General features: G+C 39.0%; 2 protein-coding genes across 5 annotated transcripts in view; one reads left to right on the top strand and one right to left on the bottom strand.

The window, feature by feature from the left end:
- The first annotated feature begins 98 nt into the window (after nt 1-98).
- On the top strand, nt 99-5,534 carry LOC115020872 (B-cell receptor CD22-like). Of its 2 annotated transcripts, none has more exons than XM_029450898.1 (10): nt 99-208; nt 310-362; nt 574-912; nt 999-1,223; nt 2,194-2,484; nt 3,020-3,098; nt 3,683-3,713; nt 4,072-4,245; nt 4,338-4,447; nt 5,136-5,534. In XM_029450898.1, exons 2-10 carry the CDS (start codon nt 323-325, stop codon nt 5,194-5,196), a joined length of 1,350 nt encoding a protein of 449 aa, XP_029306758.1. In that variant the 5' UTR covers nt 99-208; nt 310-322; the 3' UTR covers nt 5,197-5,534. The 2 variants fall into 2 exon arrangements, with proteins under 2 accessions (XP_029306758.1, XP_029306757.1); XM_029450897.1 differs by having other exon boundaries at nt 106-208; nt 4,069-4,245.
- A 6-nt stretch (nt 5,535-5,540) lies between these two features.
- The window catches only part of hpn (hepsin), a 46,164-nt gene continuing 30,780 nt past the window's right edge, over nt 5,541-20,924 (bottom strand). For all 3 annotated transcript variants that reach the window (XM_029450901.1, XM_029450899.1, XM_029450900.1), the window contains 11 exons: nt 13,549-13,656; nt 13,307-13,348; nt 12,546-12,675; nt 12,340-12,459; nt 12,135-12,175; nt 11,688-11,853; nt 11,411-11,601; nt 10,521-10,616; nt 8,796-8,938; nt 8,462-8,626; nt 5,541-7,043 (listed from right to left, as the gene is read on the bottom strand). In XM_029450901.1, coding sequence (XP_029306761.1) covers nt 6,999-7,043; nt 8,462-8,626; nt 8,796-8,938; nt 10,521-10,616; nt 11,411-11,601; nt 11,688-11,853; nt 12,135-12,175; nt 12,340-12,459; nt 12,546-12,675; nt 13,307-13,348; nt 13,549-13,656 — 1,247 coding nt within the window. In that variant the 3' untranslated portion in view covers nt 5,541-6,998. The remainder of the gene's footprint in view (nt 7,044-8,461; nt 8,627-8,795; nt 8,939-10,520; nt 10,617-11,410; nt 11,602-11,687; nt 11,854-12,134; nt 12,176-12,339; nt 12,460-12,545; nt 12,676-13,306; nt 13,349-13,548; nt 13,657-20,924) is intronic.

The following is a 20,924-nucleotide window of genomic DNA, read 5'->3' on the forward strand; positions in this document are numbered from 1 at the left end:
ATTATTTCACCGCATATACACTTGTTCCTGTCTTGTTTCGCCATATCCCGGGTCCCATCACATGACGTGAGGCTTTCTAATGTTGTATAAAGTGATGACGATAATAAGAGAGGAAACAGAGAGTGGACATTCTCCCACTTCTGCTTTCCACTCCACAAAATCAAATCCCCAGGACTGTACAATGTAAGAAGCCAGCTTGCTTTGGTTGGTGAGTACTATTACCTTTGATATACACAAATGTGTTTCTTTTTTGTTCTCTCCTGTAAACCGTCTGTATAGTAATCTGTGACCTGTGTCATGATGTTGCAGGTTGGTTTTAACAATGGAGAGTTTGATTCTGATTATTCTGATAATAATACCAGGTAAGGAAAGCTTTTTTATTTTATTAATGTTTAGAAAAACTATTATCTGCAATCAAATGATTATGCAACTTTGGCTTAGAACTTTTGAAATAAATTATTGCATTTCGTATTGTCTAATGTGATTATTGTATGGCTCCTATTACCAAATCCTCTGTGGAAAATAGCTATGGCTTAAATAAATTGACTGTATCTTTTTTATTTTTGCCCAAAGGTTCCTGGAGTGGAAACTGGAGGGTGACCTCCGGAGATCAGTGTGCTTTAAAAGGGTCATCAGTAGTTATTAAGTGCGAGTATGACTATCCTTTAGATCACATGGTCACTGCAGTCGGCTGGTCTAAAACCCTGTATGTATCTGGCAAGCGGAGACGGTTTTTACTCTCACGCCTCCCTTCACCACCAGAACACTTTGTATATGTGGGGGACCGCTGGAGTGACTGCAGTCTGCAGATCAATGATGTACAACACATTGATAAAGGAGCATACTTTTTTACTTTTGAGACAACACTCAACACATGGACAAGTAAAGCATCTGCTCGTTTGTCCGTAAGAGGTAACAACTAAATAGAGGAAAAAGGTAAATTCCTCATGTGTTAAATTTGTTTTAGTAAAATGAATCTGCTTCTGTTTCTGAATCAGAGTTGACCACAGTTGTAGAGCCAAGCACTGTAACGGAGGGAGATAATGTCCGTCTGACCTGTGTGTCAGGTTGCCCTACACCTATAAACATTGTGTGGTTCAGAGATGGACAGCGTGTATCTAATTCCGTCTTCCAGGCCGGGAGAGAGGATGCTGGGAGTTACTACTGCGCCGCCCTGGGACAAGAGACGGTTAGATCTGCCTCGGTGGCTCTGAATGTTCAATGTAAGTACATGGATAACGGACATTTCAGAGCTCAAGTTGTTATCGATGTCCCTGTGTCTCAGTTCTTTTGAAGCCTAAAAGTGACCCTTAATACTTTGATGTTTTGGCTGTGCAGTGTAGATGAATGTTGACAGAAACAAATGTGCTTCTGATACATCCTTTTTTTAACCTCCAATTTTACTTTATTATTATGTTTTATTATTATTATTTTATTATTGTTAATATTATCTTTATTAACATTTATATTATTACAATTTGTCTTTTTCTTTATTGTTCATGTATTTTGCTCTCCTCCTCCTCCTCCTCACACATACCTGCACAATCCTCTGGTCACAGTCATTCATAATATATGAATACTGTGTATATGACACACTTTTATACATGCACACAAACAATTACAATATTCAAATGATAACTGTTTCATATGTCTTATATTTGTTTATGCTGCGTTCATTAATCTTTAAAAATAATTTAAAGAAATATACCTGAGTATTTAAAACTTTAAATACTCAAATCAAGTTTAAGATGATGTCTCAACAAAATGTAGTCTAGAAGACTGTGATATCTTAACAAATACATAATTGAATAATTACAGTCCTTCGTCATTCTCATACCTCATAATGACCCATAACTACAGGGTGTGGTCTTAGTTGTGAGCAGCTCAACCATAAAAATTGTTTTTTTCTGTCTTGCATTGTTTTTTGAGGCCTGGAGAGGTGAACGTATCCAATGCTTCCATAGACAAAAAGCCAAAATAAGAGAAAAATCTGAATAAATTAAGGCAAAGTTTCTCTTTAAGCCCAGTTATCATTTTATTTCCTTTAATTGTTGTGTGAGCCCTCACATGTATCCCCAGGTTGGGATACACTGCTCTAGCGAATTGTCTTTTTCCCTATTACTGTGAGAGAACCTTTGACTTCTCTCTTCAGAACAAAAGTGTTAACATGTGTTGTGTTTGTACTTTTTTCAGACCTTCCAGAGAACATTTCAATTTCAATGGACCCGCCACATGTTGTTGAGGGCAGCAGTGTGAATCTGACCTGCAGCAGTGCTGCTAACCCTGCAGCACACAGCTACACCTGGTACAGCCAGGGTATTGCTTCCAGTGTCAGCTCCATGCTCCAGGTGGGATCAGGACAGGTGCTGTCTCTCCCTTCTGTAGACGCGTCCCACACTGGACTCTACCTCTGCCAGGCCGCAAACCAACTAGGGGAAAACAACTCAACTGAGGTGCTGCTCGTCATAAAGAGAAAGAATCCTGGTTTGTGTCATCTTCATCAACTACAGCTGTTTTTCTAGAAATGTCATCTTAATTTTGTGTTTAACCCTTTAAATAAAGTTGCTCTGATGATGAAAATGTCTGGGTAAAAAGAACTGGCATAAAAATATGATATATCAAAATATCGATTTTGGCACAATTTATTTTTCTGTATACTAAATGCTGGAGGGATGTTTTTCACAGTCTGGTACATGTCAATGATTTGCAACAACATTGATTTTTTGTGCATGAAAGGAGTAAAACATGTATTTTCTCCATGTGTCAAGAAAATGACTCAAACTGGTTGAAAATAGTAAAAATTGAAAGCCTGATGGAAAATAATGGATGATTTTATGCTGTGTATTTAATGGGTTTCAATGGATACATTTTTGCAGTTTATTATTGACTTATTATAGGAGCTGAGGTTGAACCTCCAAAATGAAATAAAATGTCTCTAGTGAGGCACAAGGGTGTAAAGTGGCATAAGGCAGAAGTGCTTACCAACAGTACTGTAACCCTGCAGTGTGTTTCTCCTCAGACGGCCTGTCCCTCCTAATCTTGGCTGGAATCGGCCTCTCTGTTTTGGTGACGCTTGTGTTGACTCTTCTTTTGTTCTGGTGAGTCAATGGAGGATGGAGAGATGAAGTGGCACTGACCGAATGACTCATGTCATTTTTACTGATCGCCTTCTCTTTCTCTACATTTTGTGTAACTTGTTTGATGTGTTTCACCTAATGTTGTCATGGTAGCACACGTGACAGCATGCGCTATGTGTGTCATCTTAATTTCCTCTCTGTTGCAACTTTTAACCACATACTCAGTTTGCATACATGTCATTGGCAAATATGTTGATTATTTTTTAAAGTTGGAGGTGTGTTTTGTGTTTTAACATATTAAATGATGATTTATAATAAAGTGGAAACTTTTAATTTCAGTGTCATTAGTATCTATTCAAAAATACATACTTTATAAAAACAGTTTTCATATTTTCTGTATTGACTATTTGCAAAGACACATAATATCTTTGAGTTTTGGTTTAAGAAATCTCTTAAAAGCTATTTTTTCCAAAACACTAATCATTTTCTACAGCTGGGTTTCCTAATATTACAACTTCTCTCAAATGTTTGAGAAATATTTTAAAACGCATTAATCATTAATGTTTTTCCATATTTATTTGTTTTGTTTTTTGTTGTCTTGGTAGGCTGAAACAGAGGACCCGTGCAGAAAATAAAGTGAGTAAGTCATTAAATATAAAGTCTTATGATTAATGTCATACAAGGATTTAGGGCAGATTTAAGTTCCCTCTCAGACTCACAAGTACAGACGAAAAAGAGCTTTAAGTGGGGACTTAAAATATTTAAAAGGTATTCTCAGTCTCTTTGATTTAGCGAGGCCAAAAAGTAAGATTTCTCAGTTTCCTCTGGTGTGTCCCTATTATGAAATGTTATAAACTGAACGTTTTGCACATGTAATACCAGAATGTTTTGTAAAATGTTTGTAGTTTCCCAATAGGCACATACAGGGGTAAAATAAAGAGAAGTAAAAGGATCATTCAACTTAATCCAACTTTTGTTCTGTCCCTTTCAGCAGGCTGTGTATGACTCCAGGCTCAGTGGGAGAGGCTTGAGCTCTTTAGATCCATCAGACAGTGTTAACGCCAACATCTACATGTTGCCACCTTCTACTCCATCTTCTCCTCCACCTGTCACCGCTACTCAGGACAGCGCTCCTCATTCACAGAGGAAGTCACACCACGAACATGATGTAAATATGGTGCACAAACTGTATGTTCACGTAATATCACTGCTCACAACGATGGCAGTTTGAATAAAGCGGCTCCTCTCCTCTCCCCTCAGGACCCCCCAGCCTATGAAGATGAGGTTACCTACTCAACAGTGACCATTACACCCAGAAACCCCAGTCTTCCACATCACATGAACAACAGCAGAGTGCTGCGTGACTCCTGGTAAGTTCAATGTCCAAACGTTGACCTGATCACAGCACCTTATTACTCACTGTCGGTGCAGTCAAGTTCATATGCAGTGGAGCCTTTAGTCACCTTACTCTGTCTTAAATAGCGAAGTAACAAAAGAAAAAGGATTCTCATTGTTGATAACTAGAACTGTAGGATTTTACAATAACTGAGTTCATGTGTGCTAAATCCCCCCCTCCAAAGAAAAGAAAACATTTATATTTTACTTTATCCTAGTGAACATATTTGAGATAAAAGCACTTATCTTCCTTACATTTTTAATGATCAATCTTTGTCCCCATTTGCACCTCCGAACATAAATTTGTATCACTTGCATCTTTGCATTGACTTCATACACAATCACACCACCTCTGATTGCAATTGCTTCACCTTCAGTCTGAGAACAACAAACAACTCTACAAACAATAATAATGATCATAATTTTGCTCAGAATTAAACTACAATTTATTTATTCATGTTTTCTGTAAATGTTTATCTCCCAACATTTCAGATACAGATACAAGTCTAAATATCTAATCTAGTTTCAAATATCATAATCCACCTTGAAACCCGACTTGTAATATGTGTATAATCATAGAGTGCATCGCTGCTGCTGTCACCCCGTCGCCATCTCAGGCTGCAGTTTGGTTAAAATTCACTAATACTATAATTTCCTCCTCAGGTCCAAAGCTGGAGAAAATGACGACTCAGTGATCTACGCTTCGGTGGCTAAATCCAGCTGAGTGACTTTGAACACGTTCACTCCTTTGAGTGCGGTTTCATCATCAAGCATGTTGTCCTGTGGCGTCTTACTCTTAGAATAGTTTTGAAAAGTTCAAAGCTCAGTCCCTCAGGAGGGTTGAAAAGAGCATCTCTTGTATTTATATTCATTTATATTACTGTTTATAAAGGCTTTTTTCTTCTAGTTTGTACAGTAATACTTGCTGAATACCAGTGTTGAATATTTTGTATATACTAAAGGGATGGTTGGAGAAAGATTTCTGTTTTCTCATATTCTGTAGTGTCTAATTATTTGTTACTGCAGTCTGTTCAGTAAATATTAAAGATTTATAAAGAAAGACATGACTACGGCAAGGGTTTTTTATTTCAATAAAATACACATTGCTACAATTTACATTTTACAATATTAATTTCTCTTGCACACACAATTGTCATAAATGTACAAACATTAATTTTATTTCAAATTGGGAACTGATGGTGAGTAGTTTGGGACTTTATGAATGCAAATGACATCACATCCTGTTTAGTAAAGAGCTAGAAATCAGTGCCAGAAAGGGTTAAAATGTACTTTGTAGTTCCTTTTTACATCTAGTGTCCACTGAGTGGATACTCTCCATTTGTCTTTACTTTTCTTTAGTGTTTCTCAATGTAATAAAAAAAACACTCTTCTTTTGATATGTAAGGTCAGTGTCTCATAAAAAGAAATATATAGAAGTATAGCATCCTCTTTGTGCCACTTTAATCTGAACCATACAAGTGAGCAAGTAACAGGATTTAGCATATCGCTAAAATTACTTTTTTGTGGTTTATGTTCATTATGACTGTAGGAGCAGAGGGGGAGTGTTAGTATACAATACTATTATGATTTGATGGTTGAGTATACACACTCCTGCCAGTTAATATGATGATACATCATTAGCATTTAAAATGTGATTATCAATATGTGGTGCAGCAAAAGAAATATTTTTGAGAACATGATTTAGGTTGTTATTGCACTCCTGGCTTTAAGATATGTAGTGTGTCTCAAATAAACATCTACATAAACAAGACATTGACAAATATTTACAAGACATTAACAAAATAATGATTTCAATAGAAGCATCATCTTCACCAGATCATGTGTGGATTTGATAAAGACAGACTTTGAATGAATGATTATTTTTCATTAAAAAGTCAGGCTAATGAATATAAAAAGGCATAACATGTATCACACAGGTAAGAGTTTAATTATAAAATGAGATTTATGTGATTTTACAAAATAAAATACAATAAGGAATGTTTTAGTTATCCATGAGCATTACTCATAAATTACTGACATTTTAGATCTCTAACTGTCTGTGTGTGTGTGTGTGTGTGTGTGTGTGTGTGTGTGTGTGTGCGTGCGTGTGTGCGTGATCTTTATTATAAATCAACAGTGCAGTCTGCACTCATTGTGGCGTGCTTTCAAGAAAACAATCTCATTACATTTGACTAAACTGGTATCTTAAATCCAGTTAAGTGATTTTATTTTTACTTCACTTTTGTACTTCATAATAACAAAGTTATTAAACTTCCATAACTCTTGTTATGTTTCTTAAAGAGCTCTGTCTGTGTATCTATTAAGGCGTTTACGTTGTGGTAAGATTCAGGAAAACATTAAATTCTCAATGAAAAAAGTTTTAGGTAAGAAGGAGAATCTGGAACCGTCATATGAGGGGAACGTTACAGCCTTTCATCCCCCAACATCCATCTGCCCCTGACATCTTCCAGGTTTTTTAATATTGTCATCCAAGAGTAGAAAAAGTGAAACATGAGGGCAGGAATCTCATGTTCGGGCCATTTTGTGAAGCCCCGGCGAGTTATTATAGTTCTGAAAGAGAGAGATGAGAGCAGGAATTGTTAAACACATAATGTCACAAGAAGAAATTATAGTTGCAGTTGACCAGAACTTCAACACCAATCTTGAAGCATGCATGTAACATAAATGTCGTAACTTTGTGTATTTGCTGGTGGCACAACACTGTTTCCTTAATTTGGCGATTACATGTTTGGTGTGTGTGTGGGGGTGGGGAAAATACGGAAGCCCTGAGAGGAAAGTGAAAGAAAATTATTGTATGTATTGTTTTTCTCTGCTGTGTTTATGACTTAAGAACGGGTGAAAAAAAGATGCCAGGGTAATCTTTATAGGTTCTTTCTTTTCTTTTTTTTCATCCATGAAAAATATGGAAAAAATCTACTAATTTTAATAATTAAAATGTTAATAATTTAACTATAAAGCTTATAGTTAGGGCTGGCTCAGGCTTGCCCTGGATCAGCCCCTAGTTATGCTGCTATAGGCTTAGACTGCCGGGGGACACCTCCCTGCTCTCTTCCTTCTCTTCCTCTCTCCTCCCCTCCCTCTCCTCTTCTCCCTCTCTATCTGTATGCATTTATGTAAATGTCTGTTACTAACTCATCATCCGGGGTATCATCTCCAGAGTGTCTGTCTCTCATGTGGCAGGTTGCCACTGATAAAGTTTACGTCAGGATCATGAATCGTGGACTGCGCCTGCTGACCTGGTCCTGCTGGACACCGGGAAGCCTTATTGACATTTTCCTGGATTCATCCATACTTTCTCTTTTTCAACACAACATAATTTCTGTCAAATGTTGTATTTGTACTATGTTGTTTATCCTGTACATACGACATCTATTGCACGTCTGTCCATCCTGGGAGAGGGATCCCTCCTCAGTTGCTCTCCCTGAGGTTTCTTCCATTTTCCCCCTTTAATTTTGGGGTTTCTTTTAGGGAGTTTTTCCTTGTGCGATGTGAGGGTCTAAGGACAGAGGGTGTCGTAACCTGTACAGTCTGTAAAGACCACTGTCTATCATTTGTGATATTGGGCTATATAAATAAATTTGATTTGATTTGAAAATGTTCTTTTTAAGTGTTTGTTGTTGTAATACTAATTGTGGCCCCAAGAGGCTGAAGTGCACCACGACCCCATGTTTTAAAGAAGACTAAAAGCATTCATGTTTTCTTCCAGGTTACTTTTAATTTCTCTATGAACTCTAAACACAAGGTACATATAATGTGTTAGCAAGTTATGTATTGTACCCTGTGTAATGAGGATGAGACTGATTATATTTGTGACCTGAATGCCCACAAGACTGTTCTGTTACTGTAATAATTGTCAGTGATATCATTTGGTGATAGTTGCACTGCTATCTCTATATCACAGTGATAACACAATAAAAATAAGAACAGTAGTTCCTATGATAAGATACATAAAGAGTCCAGTCCTTCACCCTCATTGCTGTAGATATCCAGGGCAGAAATCTGGACACTCTGGTGTAGACGCCAGGTTTCTTGGCCATGGCACAGCCTATTCCCCAGCTCACCACCCCCAGCAGACGATACCTTCTGCTCTTAGACAGGCAGTCGTCTGCAACAAAAGGACCGCCGCTGTCTCCCTGAAGCCACAGAGGATTAGAGCAGTTCACACACAACATACAGTAACTACTCATTTTAGAAAAAGCATTATTTGGAAATTCAAGTAAATAGGAATGCAATAACATATCAAGCACCAGAAACCCTAAAGCATTCGTGCGCCAGAAAGCATAAACACAGGCACACTCTGACCTGGCAGGCGTCAGTGCCACCTTTCTCATAACCAGCACAGAACATACTGGTGGTGATCTGGTTGTCATAGTAATCAGGACCGTTACAGACAGTGTCACTGATGATGGGGACGCTCGCCTCCTGGAGAATATCTGCTTGAATCCCTGCAATCGAGAAATAGCAAAAACATTAAAAACAATAATACTGTCAATTGCTATTGCTGCCCTTTAAAGTATTGCAATGATCAATTACTCTACTATCACCTTTCTATGTTGTTACGTTCCACTGCCTCTCCCAGCCTCTTGGAAGAGAGCTGTGTGTTTCTTTTCTCCTGTGTTTCAGGTTGGCCACGCCTCTGCCCACACCTGAGCTCCATTAGTGATCAGTGGGGCCATATAACCTTCCTGGAGCCGGTGATCTCTCTCTTTTGATTTCCCTGCCTTGCTGCTACAGGAGCTGTCGTCCTTGCTCGTGCCATAGGTAGTGATGGGCAAATGAAGCTTTTGTGAAGCACTGAACCACTTCAGCCAATTGTTTCGCATATGGGTTCATTACTCGAAGCTTCAGGTACAGTGACCTCTACTGGCGAAGTGCAAGTGCAAGGCTGCAGTGGATTTAAAGTATCTTTGACGCACACATCTAAGACTGAACGTCATGTTCTATTTAAAAATAAAGATTGATGACTGTGTGTATGTGTTATTGAGTTTAAGATTGGATAGAGAGAAGGGGAATGAAATGCAGCAAATGGCCACTGGTCAGATTTGAACCCCAGGCTGTTGCGGGAAGCCTTTGAATGAGAGATGCCTGCTCTACGAGCTGCGCCACTGGGGCCTGGCAATATATATATGTGGGATGTAGATTTGTTTTCTTTACTTGCTCACAAGGAACAGATGATGCTGGCGTGCATACAAATTGTTTCGCTAGTTGTCTGGCTGTATAATGATCCAATGCAAACGCAATACCAACAACTCAACAGCAGCAACGCATACTAAAACAACACACAAATTTGCGGTTATAAAGTGTTGAGGCGCTCAAATTCAAAACTGTCTCAACCTGTCAGAATCGAGACGAGGCAGTGCCAGTGAATCACCTGATTGGACCGCGAACCAGTCCGGTGATTTATTCAGGCAATGAAGCAGTTACGGCTTCGGACGTCATATGTCACGTGATTTGAAGCAGGCTTCGAAGCAGGGGATCTATGGAATTGTAGTCCAGAGTTTGAAGCACGTATCGAAGCTTCAGTATCACACTGCCATCACTAGCCATAGGACTGTTTGGTTCATTGTTTATTAGCTTTAGTGTTTTTTAAAGAAGCTGGTAGGGGGTCTCTGCCTTTTCCTTTGTCTCCCATTTTTCTCCTGTTTACTTTGAGGTAGGAAGCTTAGCATTGTGATTTTGATTTAACAGGTTAGTGAATTTTTGTTTCCAGGTAGTGTGGGTTTTTGTTTATTTTGGCCTCTGAGACCCTGACGCTAAGTTGCTTCTGTGATGCATGTTTGTGTTTGAAATCTGTTTTTGAATAAATTAAGTTACCTTGTTACACTTTAAAGGGTGTCACCCTTTCTTATTTACATTACCTTTTATGTTACTCCCTATGCACTCCTAGACCACAGAAAGGGTTGTAACATGTATTTATGTAGATGATTTTATGATATTGAGCATGTTTGTACAAGAAATGCAAATACATTTTATACATAATAATAAATACAGTTAAGAGTGTAACAGTACATGTAAATATAGACTCACCATAGTAATCTACATTTCCCCAGCCCGTTACTGTTCCCATCTGTCCGTCGATCAATCTTTGACCGTATGCTGGCAGGCAAATAGGCTGAATATATTCTACACACAAACAAATGTAATAGGATATAAGTAAACGCATGTACATAGTAATACTACACACAATCATACAAACTACTGCAACTTGTGTCAGGACAGGGAGACAGGAAACGGTAAAACCTGTTGTTGACCATATTGTAGTTTTAATTATGAAGGGCAAACACTAGATGTCATTTCAAGTGTCTTCTGCTGAATGAGGTGTTATTGATCAACATCAATGACTACAATCTAAAAAGTAGTTTCCAATGTGACTGTAAATCAAGTTTCATTTACATTTCAGAAACTTGAGCCACTGCCTTGTTCCTCTCCGTCCATATCTCTGCACGGTTTTCAGCATTCTGTTTTCTCTTCTTGGTCAGTACAGATGATGTTAATACAGAATATCTGTGCATTTAATTTTATTTAGTTGATGCATTGTTAAAAATGTGCAGAGCTGTATTGTATACTGTAACACAAAGCTAACCTCTCTCTCTCAAACCTATAACACCAGTGTGAATCACACTCTTGTAAGAACTACTGTACCTGTCTCACTATAAAAATGTGCATATTGAACTAAAGTCCTGGAATTAAAAAGACACATCCTGTTCCGTGCTGATATAACTTATTAAGGTAAATAAGATAAGTTTTGTCCTGCTGACTCAAAACAGGACATTAAGCAGGCAAATGACCATTGTGACTGACTCTGTCTCGTTGGTTCTCTCCATTCTTCCTCATCTCTAATCATTATCATGCAATCAAATATTCAAGTATTTGTCAATGGGTGTTTCTTATTTGATGAGTATGTGTGCGTGACCTACCGTTGAAAGCAAGGGGATGGGTGAGGGCCAAAATAGCGATGTCCCTGCTGTTGTCATCAATGCTAGCATCTACAAAGGGCAGGTAGCTGCTGTGGTAAACAATGGTGTTCACCTCTGCCACGTTGGCGTTGACTGGTTTACTATAGATGGAGCCCAGCAGCACACGCCAGCGATTAACGGAGCGATACCGCCTAGCATGGAAAAATAATCAAATTTGTCCACCATGTGTTGAAAAATAAAATGTGACTTCTGCATAAATTCAGGCTTGATTACTTACTCTCGGAAGCAGTGAGCTGCTGAGACGATCCAGCGGTTTGAGATGATGGTTCCTCCACACTGATGAACTCCATCGTACTCCAATCTGACCTGCCATGGCCAACTGCCCTGCCTGGCGTCCACACCACCAACTATACGGTCTGCTGCAAAACTGCGCCTGCCACAGTCTGCCGAGAGAGAGGAGAAAGTTTGCTCCCTAGGTAAACTGTAGGTGAAAGGATTAACAAATCAAAGATAGAAGTGTATGCAAGATCAATGTGTGAGAAGAAAATCAGAGCAATAAAGAGCTAAGTGAACGTGAGATAAGGAGAGAGGAGAGAAACAATGACAGAAACAGGCTGAAAAGAGCAACAAAAAAAACAGAGTATAGGAGGATGACAAGCCCAGCATGTGGTGAAAGATGAGCGGTGTCAGACAGAATGGATGCAGATCTAAGCTCACATCTTACCTTGACACAACAGAGTGAGAACCTCCCGGCTCTCACAGTCACTGAAACAAAGACAGACAGAGTTAGTAACAGCCTGACAGAGAAAAAGGAAACATCCAAACTACTCTCTGTCAACAGATTAGATGAGTGAAAGAAAAGGCAGCAGGAGCAACAGAGAGGACAGTGTGGTAGAAGGTTAGACTGCTGTGAGACAGGTGTTTGTTACCATGGGAACAATGAGTCTTTGATTTTCTTGCCGTAGCTGAGCTCTTGCTGTCTGACACAGAAGAACTCCCCACCATCTCCACTGGCCTCTGGCACTGATGTGATGGAGTAATTCGCCACACTGAGACAAACACACACACTTCAGTGCTGTGTCACATTATGCTGCATGAAAACATTATTTGAGATGTAATTGTAAAGATATCTCACCTGACAAAGCCCACTTCTTCACAGCTGATGCTAGCTAGCAGCTCATTGGCTGACGATGAACACACCTGACGCCACCTCCTCTCAGCGGAGTCAAACACTCTAATACGTTGGTCAGCAGAATTAACCTGGACTGCAGGGAACGACACGGGGGAACTTTGAAAACACGCTTGGAACAATAGCACACACTCCTGCTTACCTGTAGCATTACTTATTTCTTTTCTCACTCGGATGATCATTTGTGTCACTTTTATGCGCCCAGAGATAGTTTTCTGCTTATGTTCTGTGACATGTGACATAGTAAAGAAAACAAACGTGATTCTCTCTTGCTTGTTTGTCCATTAAACCTCTGAGTTGAGCCTGTACTTATTGGCAGTGAAGCTACTTCAGTTTCAGCTACTCTAGTACCTCTTTTAAAAAACAAATGTGAATGTCTCATTATTCTTGTTGTTTTATATACATATACTATAGAAATCATGAGACGTATTTGATTCTTTCTCTCAAGTAACTACATTATTACCATCTAGAAGTTTGTGTTTTGTTTCTGCTAACAAACAAACAGGACCAAAAACATACAGTATCCTCCTTGACGGTAGTATTTTTCTTAATATAACCAGAAATCAAGAATTAAAGCTCTTCTGTAGACAATAAGACTACACAGGTATCCCAGTGATATCGGATCTTTATTATAGCTGTACTTAAAATAGAGTATAAGACTTCTTATTAGAAATCCAAGCATTTTAAACAATCTCCCTCTTACTCACCATCATACAGTCCTGTGTCTTCCTCCATTGTGCAATATGTAACTACAGAAGGGTAATGAAAAACAGCAGGCATTTGTCAAGGCAATGCAATGTACAGTATGAAAGCAAATAATGAAAGACTGACCATCAGATTTTGATAGAACTACAGAATATAAACAACTTGAAATCAAAAACAACAGATTATGGTCATATGTTTGACAAAAACCTCCTCTATGTGTATGTGTGAAAGCACATGGTCTGACCTACGGCCCAGACGGCTGCTCCCATGGCTGCCAGGGTCATCAGTGTCACACACACCCCAATGACACGGCAGGGGGTCAACACACAGGTCAGAGAGATTCCCCTGTTCCCTGCAGACACACACACACAACCACACATGAGTGTGCAAACATTCATTCGACAGTATACACACAGAAACACAAACATGAATGCACACATGCAAGTGCACATCTACAGCAGCACGACAATACCATCACATAACATACCAACAAACACAGGTGGCTGAAGAAGGCTGCAAAACAATAAAAAGTATAAAAGTGACCTAAAATGAACTGTGTTGTTGCTTATAATGTTATAGATAAACATGCAAGTATTTGACGAAATAATACATTGCAAAAGTTGCTTGTATTTAATTTGGGCTCTTTTTTTGGACGCCTAAGCCACCCTACAACAAACATCAGCAAATGACCAGTATCAGATCACTGTCCCAATGTGAAGGGGCATTGTGCACATTTCCTGGCACAGACTGAAAAGTACAAACGACAGATTAGATCAATAGTCTAAAGTCTAGCATTTCTCCACAAAGCAAGAACAAACTTTTAAACTAGGATATAGTGCCATGTCTGCTCCGTGTGCACGTACAGTATGTGTGTGCACCTACATTTGGGTGTTGTTCTCAGTGTGTCGCTTTCTGCCCGTTATCCTCTTCTCTGCTGCTCTGTGTAGAGTGTGTCAGGGACAGTGCATGCTGACTCACTGTCATGATTTACTAGTACACTTATGACGGTACAGAGCCATAACTAATCTCATTAGTTATGGTCATGGTAAGAAAATGTTTCTTTTGTCTTGTCATGGTAAGAAAAAACACATTAACGATGGCTACATTATATTCAAGTATCCAGGTAAGCCATGACCGTGGGACAGTGCGCCAGCATGCACAATAGACCCTTTTCACAGAAGACATTTTGGCCTGTCAAAGCAGGAAAAGCACAGGTGTAAAAAATCTCATTAAGGATGGCTCCATTCCATTAAGTCTCTGAGTAAGCCATGTCAGTGAGTGAGCATGCACAACACCAGAGCCATTGGCCGGCTTAACTAAATGCAATGCAGCTGTCATTAATGTTATTGATTTCACTTGTGCTTTTCCTGTATTGCAAGTCAAAATATCTGGAGTGAAACTGTCACAGTAAATGGATTTAGCCGTCATTAATTGGAATTTACACCAGTGATGAGGATCTGAAATGTATAATATAATTTTTCCCCTGTATTAGTGGTAGGGAAGTCATTTTTGCCGGCATTTCCACAGCACATTTGACTTGTCATAGCAGGCAAAAGCAGGTGTTCCTAATGTCATTTATGATGGCCTCACTACATTTAAGCCATGACTGGTAAATCTAATGCAGCCATCATTATGTTATTAATTCCACCTCTGTGTTTTCAGCTATGACATGACAAAATGTCTGCCGTAAAAACAACCCGCTAGAGACAAATTTAACCTGGAAACCTTAACCTAAAGTAGTCTCAGCTTTGTGTCATTTCTATTCAATTTGGAAATCATTTTGTCTCTTTTTAGTAATAGATGAAGGAAAAAATAAGGTGTCCACACTGAGAGGGAAAATGTTTAAAAGTACATTAATATTGGCTATTTAGAGTCTGTCTCTGTAGTTATTTGTTATGAAAAACAAGCAGGAAAAGTGAGCCGTAAGTTGATTTTCCATTCATTACATTGTGTTGGAGAATCAGGACTGTAATAATAATACTTTCCATCAATGTGACAGGAAGCAACTGTAGATACTCTACATATATGAGTGTTGCCAATCAAATCAAAGAAAACATTCTACATGCCCAGTTTCCTTCCTGCCACTGTCTCCCTCCAACATTTTCCCTACTCTCTTACATCACTATCATTCTCATTTTCTTGGAAAACAATTGTAGAAAATAATGAAAATACAAAAACAATTATATTCAAATGGTTCGATAGAGTTGTGACATTAGTCTTATCAAATGTCAATGTTCATATCATAGGGAAGGTGTATTTGTCAGGATAGTACCCACATCAGTTAGTAAGAATGTATTTTTAATGTCTTCTTTAGACATTAAAAGGACCCACTGGGATGCTGGATGACTGAATGCACAACCAAAATGATATTGCACTGTTCCAAACCTAAAGTCAGTTTCCTTAGTTTGTATGAAGACTTCTGAGTCTTGTGTCCTGATCTGTGGGAGTAAACAACTCAAGGAATGACAATGAACCAGTGTTGTACAGAACCACTTACACTGTTTGGCCCCACAGTTGCTGAATTTCTACGTTGTTATCAAGATATCTGATAGCTGTGTCGACCTATAATCCAGTGACCTTAACCACCTTCTAAGATATCTCCTCACATCTGCTCCCTCCTTCTACAGTACAACCTCTCCCTGGCCAACTCTACCTGCACCGTCACTGCATTTATCTAAAAAGTCTCTACCTTTCCTTGCCTCTCTCTGTACTCATCTCTCTCCCTCTCCTCCCTTCTTTGTGCCTCCAGTCTGCTCCTCCTCTTCATCCATACCTGTCCTCTTTTCCCCCTCCCTTCCTCAGGCTTCCCCTCCAAACATCCATTCAGAGTGATAATAGTGTTATTGTTCCTTGGGTTGTAAAACTGTGATAAACAATGGGGACCTGAAGGTTAGAGAGAGAGAGACGAGGAAATTGAGGCAGAAAAATGTAAAAGTGTCAAACAAAAAGAAGTGAACATAATGGGCAGAGTTTAGTTTAAGCCAGGTATAGCCTTAATGTGGACTAGTTAATCTAAAACATTTAAGTCTCTAGCATAAAGGTGGCTTGAGTTTAGTTTAGTTAGTCGCAGACTATAGAGCAGTGGTTCTCAACCAGCGCCCCCCTATCCATTATCCAGGTCCCTTACCGCCCCCCATCAAATAAAATGTAGGCTTCCTGTTTGTCTCACCTGAATTCTAATGTTGATTATTATTATTATTATTATTATTGTTTGTATTATTCTAATTATTATTCTTAGTATTTATAATGTATATTACATATTGATTATATTAATTTAGTATTTCAATTCTTATAATATTTTCTTATTATTAGGCGGCTATATTTATGTTATTATAAAAACTCAAATTCTCTGAGATTGAAGTTACATAATAAAATGTCAAAATAATAATAAATATATTATTTAAAAAATGTTTTGTTGTTTTTACCTTCAATTGCCCTGATACACCATGTACCCAGGGAGCAAACAAATACATTTTATTCAGGAGTGTTAAACAAATGCAACGGTAAGAAGATTCAAACTTTAATCTGTGTCATAGACTGCAGCCAATCAGGGTCAGACATTCAAACTGCTGTTGTTAGCTCTGCTGTTTGCTCTGCTGGTGCTAGCTCTGCTGTTTGCTCTGCTGATATTAGCTCTACTGATGTTAGCTCTGCTGGTGTTAGCTCTACTGATGTTAGCTCTGCTGGTGTTAGCTCTGCTGGTGTTAGCTCTGCTGGTGTTAGCTCTGCTGTTTGCTCTGCTGTTTGCTCTGCTGGTATTAGCTCTGCTGGTGTTAGCTCTGCTGTTTGCTCTGCTGGTGTTAGCTCTGCTGTTTGCTCTGCTGGTGTTAGCTCTAGTGATGTTAGCTCTGCTGGTGTTAGCTCTACTGATGTTAGCTCTACTGATGTTAGCTCTGTTACTACGAGCAGCCAGAGTGCAGCTCGTCTGCTGCTGGTCCAAGTCCCGACCAGAGTGTTAGTGTTTTAACATTAATTCAGATTAGTTTTATTCCTGGTGCATCTTTGGAATAACATTAATGCTTTCGAGCAGTGGTGGCTGAGGGGGACGGCGCTTGTTTTTGTTTTTCAAACAGCAATTTTTTTTTAAATAAAAGTCTAAAAACACACCATGTTAACTTTATTCAAATGCACGCGACTCGTCCTTTCAGCTCGTGCAGTTTGGCATGTTTCGTGCTGTAATGCAGCTCGAGAGCCTTTTTCATGACCGCAAGCGCGTCCGCACAAACACTGGCCTTTTACTTCCACACAGAAATAATCGTTCGTCCATTTCTCCTGGAACATTCCGCATCCACATTTCTCTTTGTTACACTCGCCATGCTGCGTTCGCTGATGTCAAAGACAGTTTAATATTGAAGTTTTTGACATGACGTGACCACGTGATGACACGTTCCGCTCATGTTGAGTTCAAGGACCCTGACCTTGGCCAGGAAAAACAGTCAGTCGCCGGTTATATTCTATATCTGACTAGATTTGGATTTATTTTTTGGTGTAGATTTTTTGCGTGTGTTTGAATATGAATTACCTCGTGGGCTGTACACACAAACGCCCCCCAAAGACACGTGAACACCCCCCTTTCTAAAATATTGCTTCCAGCGCCCCCGTTGAGAACCCCTGCTATAGAGTTTTGGAGTAAGGTAAGTAAGAGTAAACGAGAACACCTGGGTTAAGCCTCGTTAGGTTAAGTATGAGCACATGCTGTTGGTGTAATGGTGCTCATGAAAGCCAGGAGTGGATTCAAAAACACCAATTCTGATGTGAATCTAGGTATGGCAGATGCAAAAAGAATACGTTCCAAAAACTTTAGTGAATATAAAAAAACGCTACTAAAGCAAATTGTGGGGGGGGGGATGTGAACGTGCAAGAGAAAACTTTTTTCTAAAATAATATTTGCTTTATCTACAAACAGTTTCGCGACCATAGACTTATGGGCTAGACTCAATCAAGTATATTATTTGCATTGCATTTTCTTTGTACATTCTAAAGCGGTCTCGAAAAGTTATTTGATCATAGTAATTTAATGGATTACTCCTATCAACAACTATTCGTCCGGCTGGCCTCTGCTGTGCATGTTCATCTTCATTTAGGTATTCCAAATAGTCCATGCTGCCTCACAAACAAACAATTGGACTCAAGCAGAGGTTAAACCTGCCTCCTTGAAGGATTCATTTGGGATTCAATTTAGTCCTAGAGTAGCTCTAATCCTCCCTCTTGCAACCAGTTTAGTTTAATCCAGAACAAGCTAAATCTAGGACTATTTTAAGACGAGTCTGTGCAGGTCGCTTAGAGTTAGAACAGTTTAAACAGGCACTTTAGTCTGGAACTAGGCTTAAGATCTGTCTCTGAAACAGCCCCAAAGAGTATCTGATGAATGCCACTGGACATATTATCAGAGGAACATTCCCACCCTGTTCATTATTTCAGATGGTGTTTTCCAGGAAATACCCCAACATTTCCTCCATACATCTTAACTCCAGGACATCTACACCTACAACGATGCTGCCCACCCCTCTTGTCCCCAAACTTCTTTCTTCCTCTTTCTTTCCAGATCTCTTCCCCCAACACAGTGCTCTACCCAATCAAAATAGGACAGAACAAGCACTCTTTTGTGTCCACTTCTACCTGAAACCCCCCCCCCTTTCCTGTGTGTCTGCATGTGTGTAATAGTCAAAGTAAAAGCTAGAATTGTTTGCAGTGTTGCCTAAATTCGAACAGAGGTCTCCATATCAATACGGTCTTGTTAAATTGGAATATATTTATATTATAGTTCATTTAGAAAAAATATATATATTTATAGATATATAATTTCACCTGCTATAATTAAGCAATGACCCACAGTGGGCGCTGTATTGTTTTGTAAATGTTGATGAACATTATACTCTGTATTAGATGTTGCAAAATTAACAATTATACTAAATATTAATTATGTATGACACTAAACTTCCAAAGACGTTGCTCTGACGAGTCACACAACATTTCTTGTTCATTTACAGCCTATTTGTTTAAATACATAACAAATAGCTATTTCACAGCAATATCAAAAGACAAATGATCTACTAACAAAGGTTTCTTAAGCCCCTGTGTCATAATACTCTTAAATATATCTCGTACTTTGTTAAAGCTTGTAAGCAAAAAATTTACTTATTTATGCTCAACAAAAATATGCATTTTCAACAGGTAAAAAGGTAAAATGCATCACTGTTGTGAACATTTAGGGCTGCTCCACAGCGTGACTGGATTCTTTGTTGCCATGGTTTGTTGTCGCTGCGGTAAATAAGGCTGGTATGAGAACAAAGAATGAATCATCACTTAGGCTGTGATCCACACAAACATACTGCACATACATACATTTAGTTTTTGGTTATTTCTACCCTCATCCATGAGTCACATGACCAGCAGCATGGAAAAGGTTCACTGAGTCATGACTCATTCACTGGGATGTTGGGAGGGATTCCCTTAACTTTGCACACATTAAACAGTCAAAATCAAAAACAGTTTCTCAGAAGTCATGGCTACCAGGTATAAGTCTGTTTCTCTGTGGAGAACCCTCTGGAACTCATCCTTATCTAGTCCTATAGAGGTATTTGACAAAACAAAGGTATATATATTATTTTTTTCAGAGCTTCCAAATGTATCTCACAGTTTGCTCTATTGTCAGGGAGATGGACCTGACATGCAAGCTCAGAAGTCAGTAATAATTTCATCAATATCGCTTTCATTACTTCTCGTCTTGAAGTTAGGAATATAAATTAATTATTGACCTTGAAAATAGTAGCAACAAACTAATCCAAACTCAAGCTCCATGCTACAGAACGTTTTTTAAATATTAGGTTGTCGTTCTTCAGGTCTCTTTAGCCCCTCCACATCTCACTGCATAGTCAGCATCTGCTGTATTATCCTTTGTCCTCTTAGAGGCTCTGACAGATCAGATGTTTTGGTATCTGGTCCATCAAACATGGCTGAGCTAAATTCCAACAAACATTCACTCCAATTTAAACATGAAAAAGGGGTTACAATGATTTTCAAAATAAATACTGAAGAATATCGCCTCCCTGAGTAGACTGATGTGAACCTAGGTGTGATAGGAGTGGTAAGCAAAGTACAGTACAGAAGCAGAATTAAACCTTGCACACACACACAGATGAAGACACAGCAGAAACTGTGACTCATACTTGTAGTGGTTGTCATGGTAGAAAAGTAAAAATAAACACAATCATATTCTGCTCAGTAACTATTAGTCTGATTAGAAATACCGCCAGCTCTGTGAGTGTGTGTGATTGTGCATAGTTGTGTTTCCTGTACTAGTTCACACATATAGCATGTCATGTTTAAGGTAAACACAGCTTGTTTCTGAAAATAGATGAAATAGATCTCCCACCTAAGCGCAGACATACACAAAATAAGCCGCACCACATGTGCCACTCCTTGGCTTGACTGTGTTTCTCTTGTAATTACACACACCAAAGACACAGCCTGAATCATTACATCTGGGTGGACTCCCTTCTGTCAGGCAACAGAAACTACAAAACCAAACGTTATGCTGACCATGTTCACACACAGAAAGTAAGTCAGAGCACAACAAGGACCAGAGGCCCAAGAAGACTCATTGATAAGAAGAACAGC

The sequence above is a fragment of the Cottoperca gobio genome, chromosome 16, assembly GCF_900634415.1.
Source record: "Cottoperca gobio chromosome 16, fCotGob3.1, whole genome shotgun sequence".
Classification (NCBI taxonomy): Eukaryota; Metazoa; Chordata; class Actinopteri; order Perciformes; family Bovichtidae; genus Cottoperca; species Cottoperca gobio.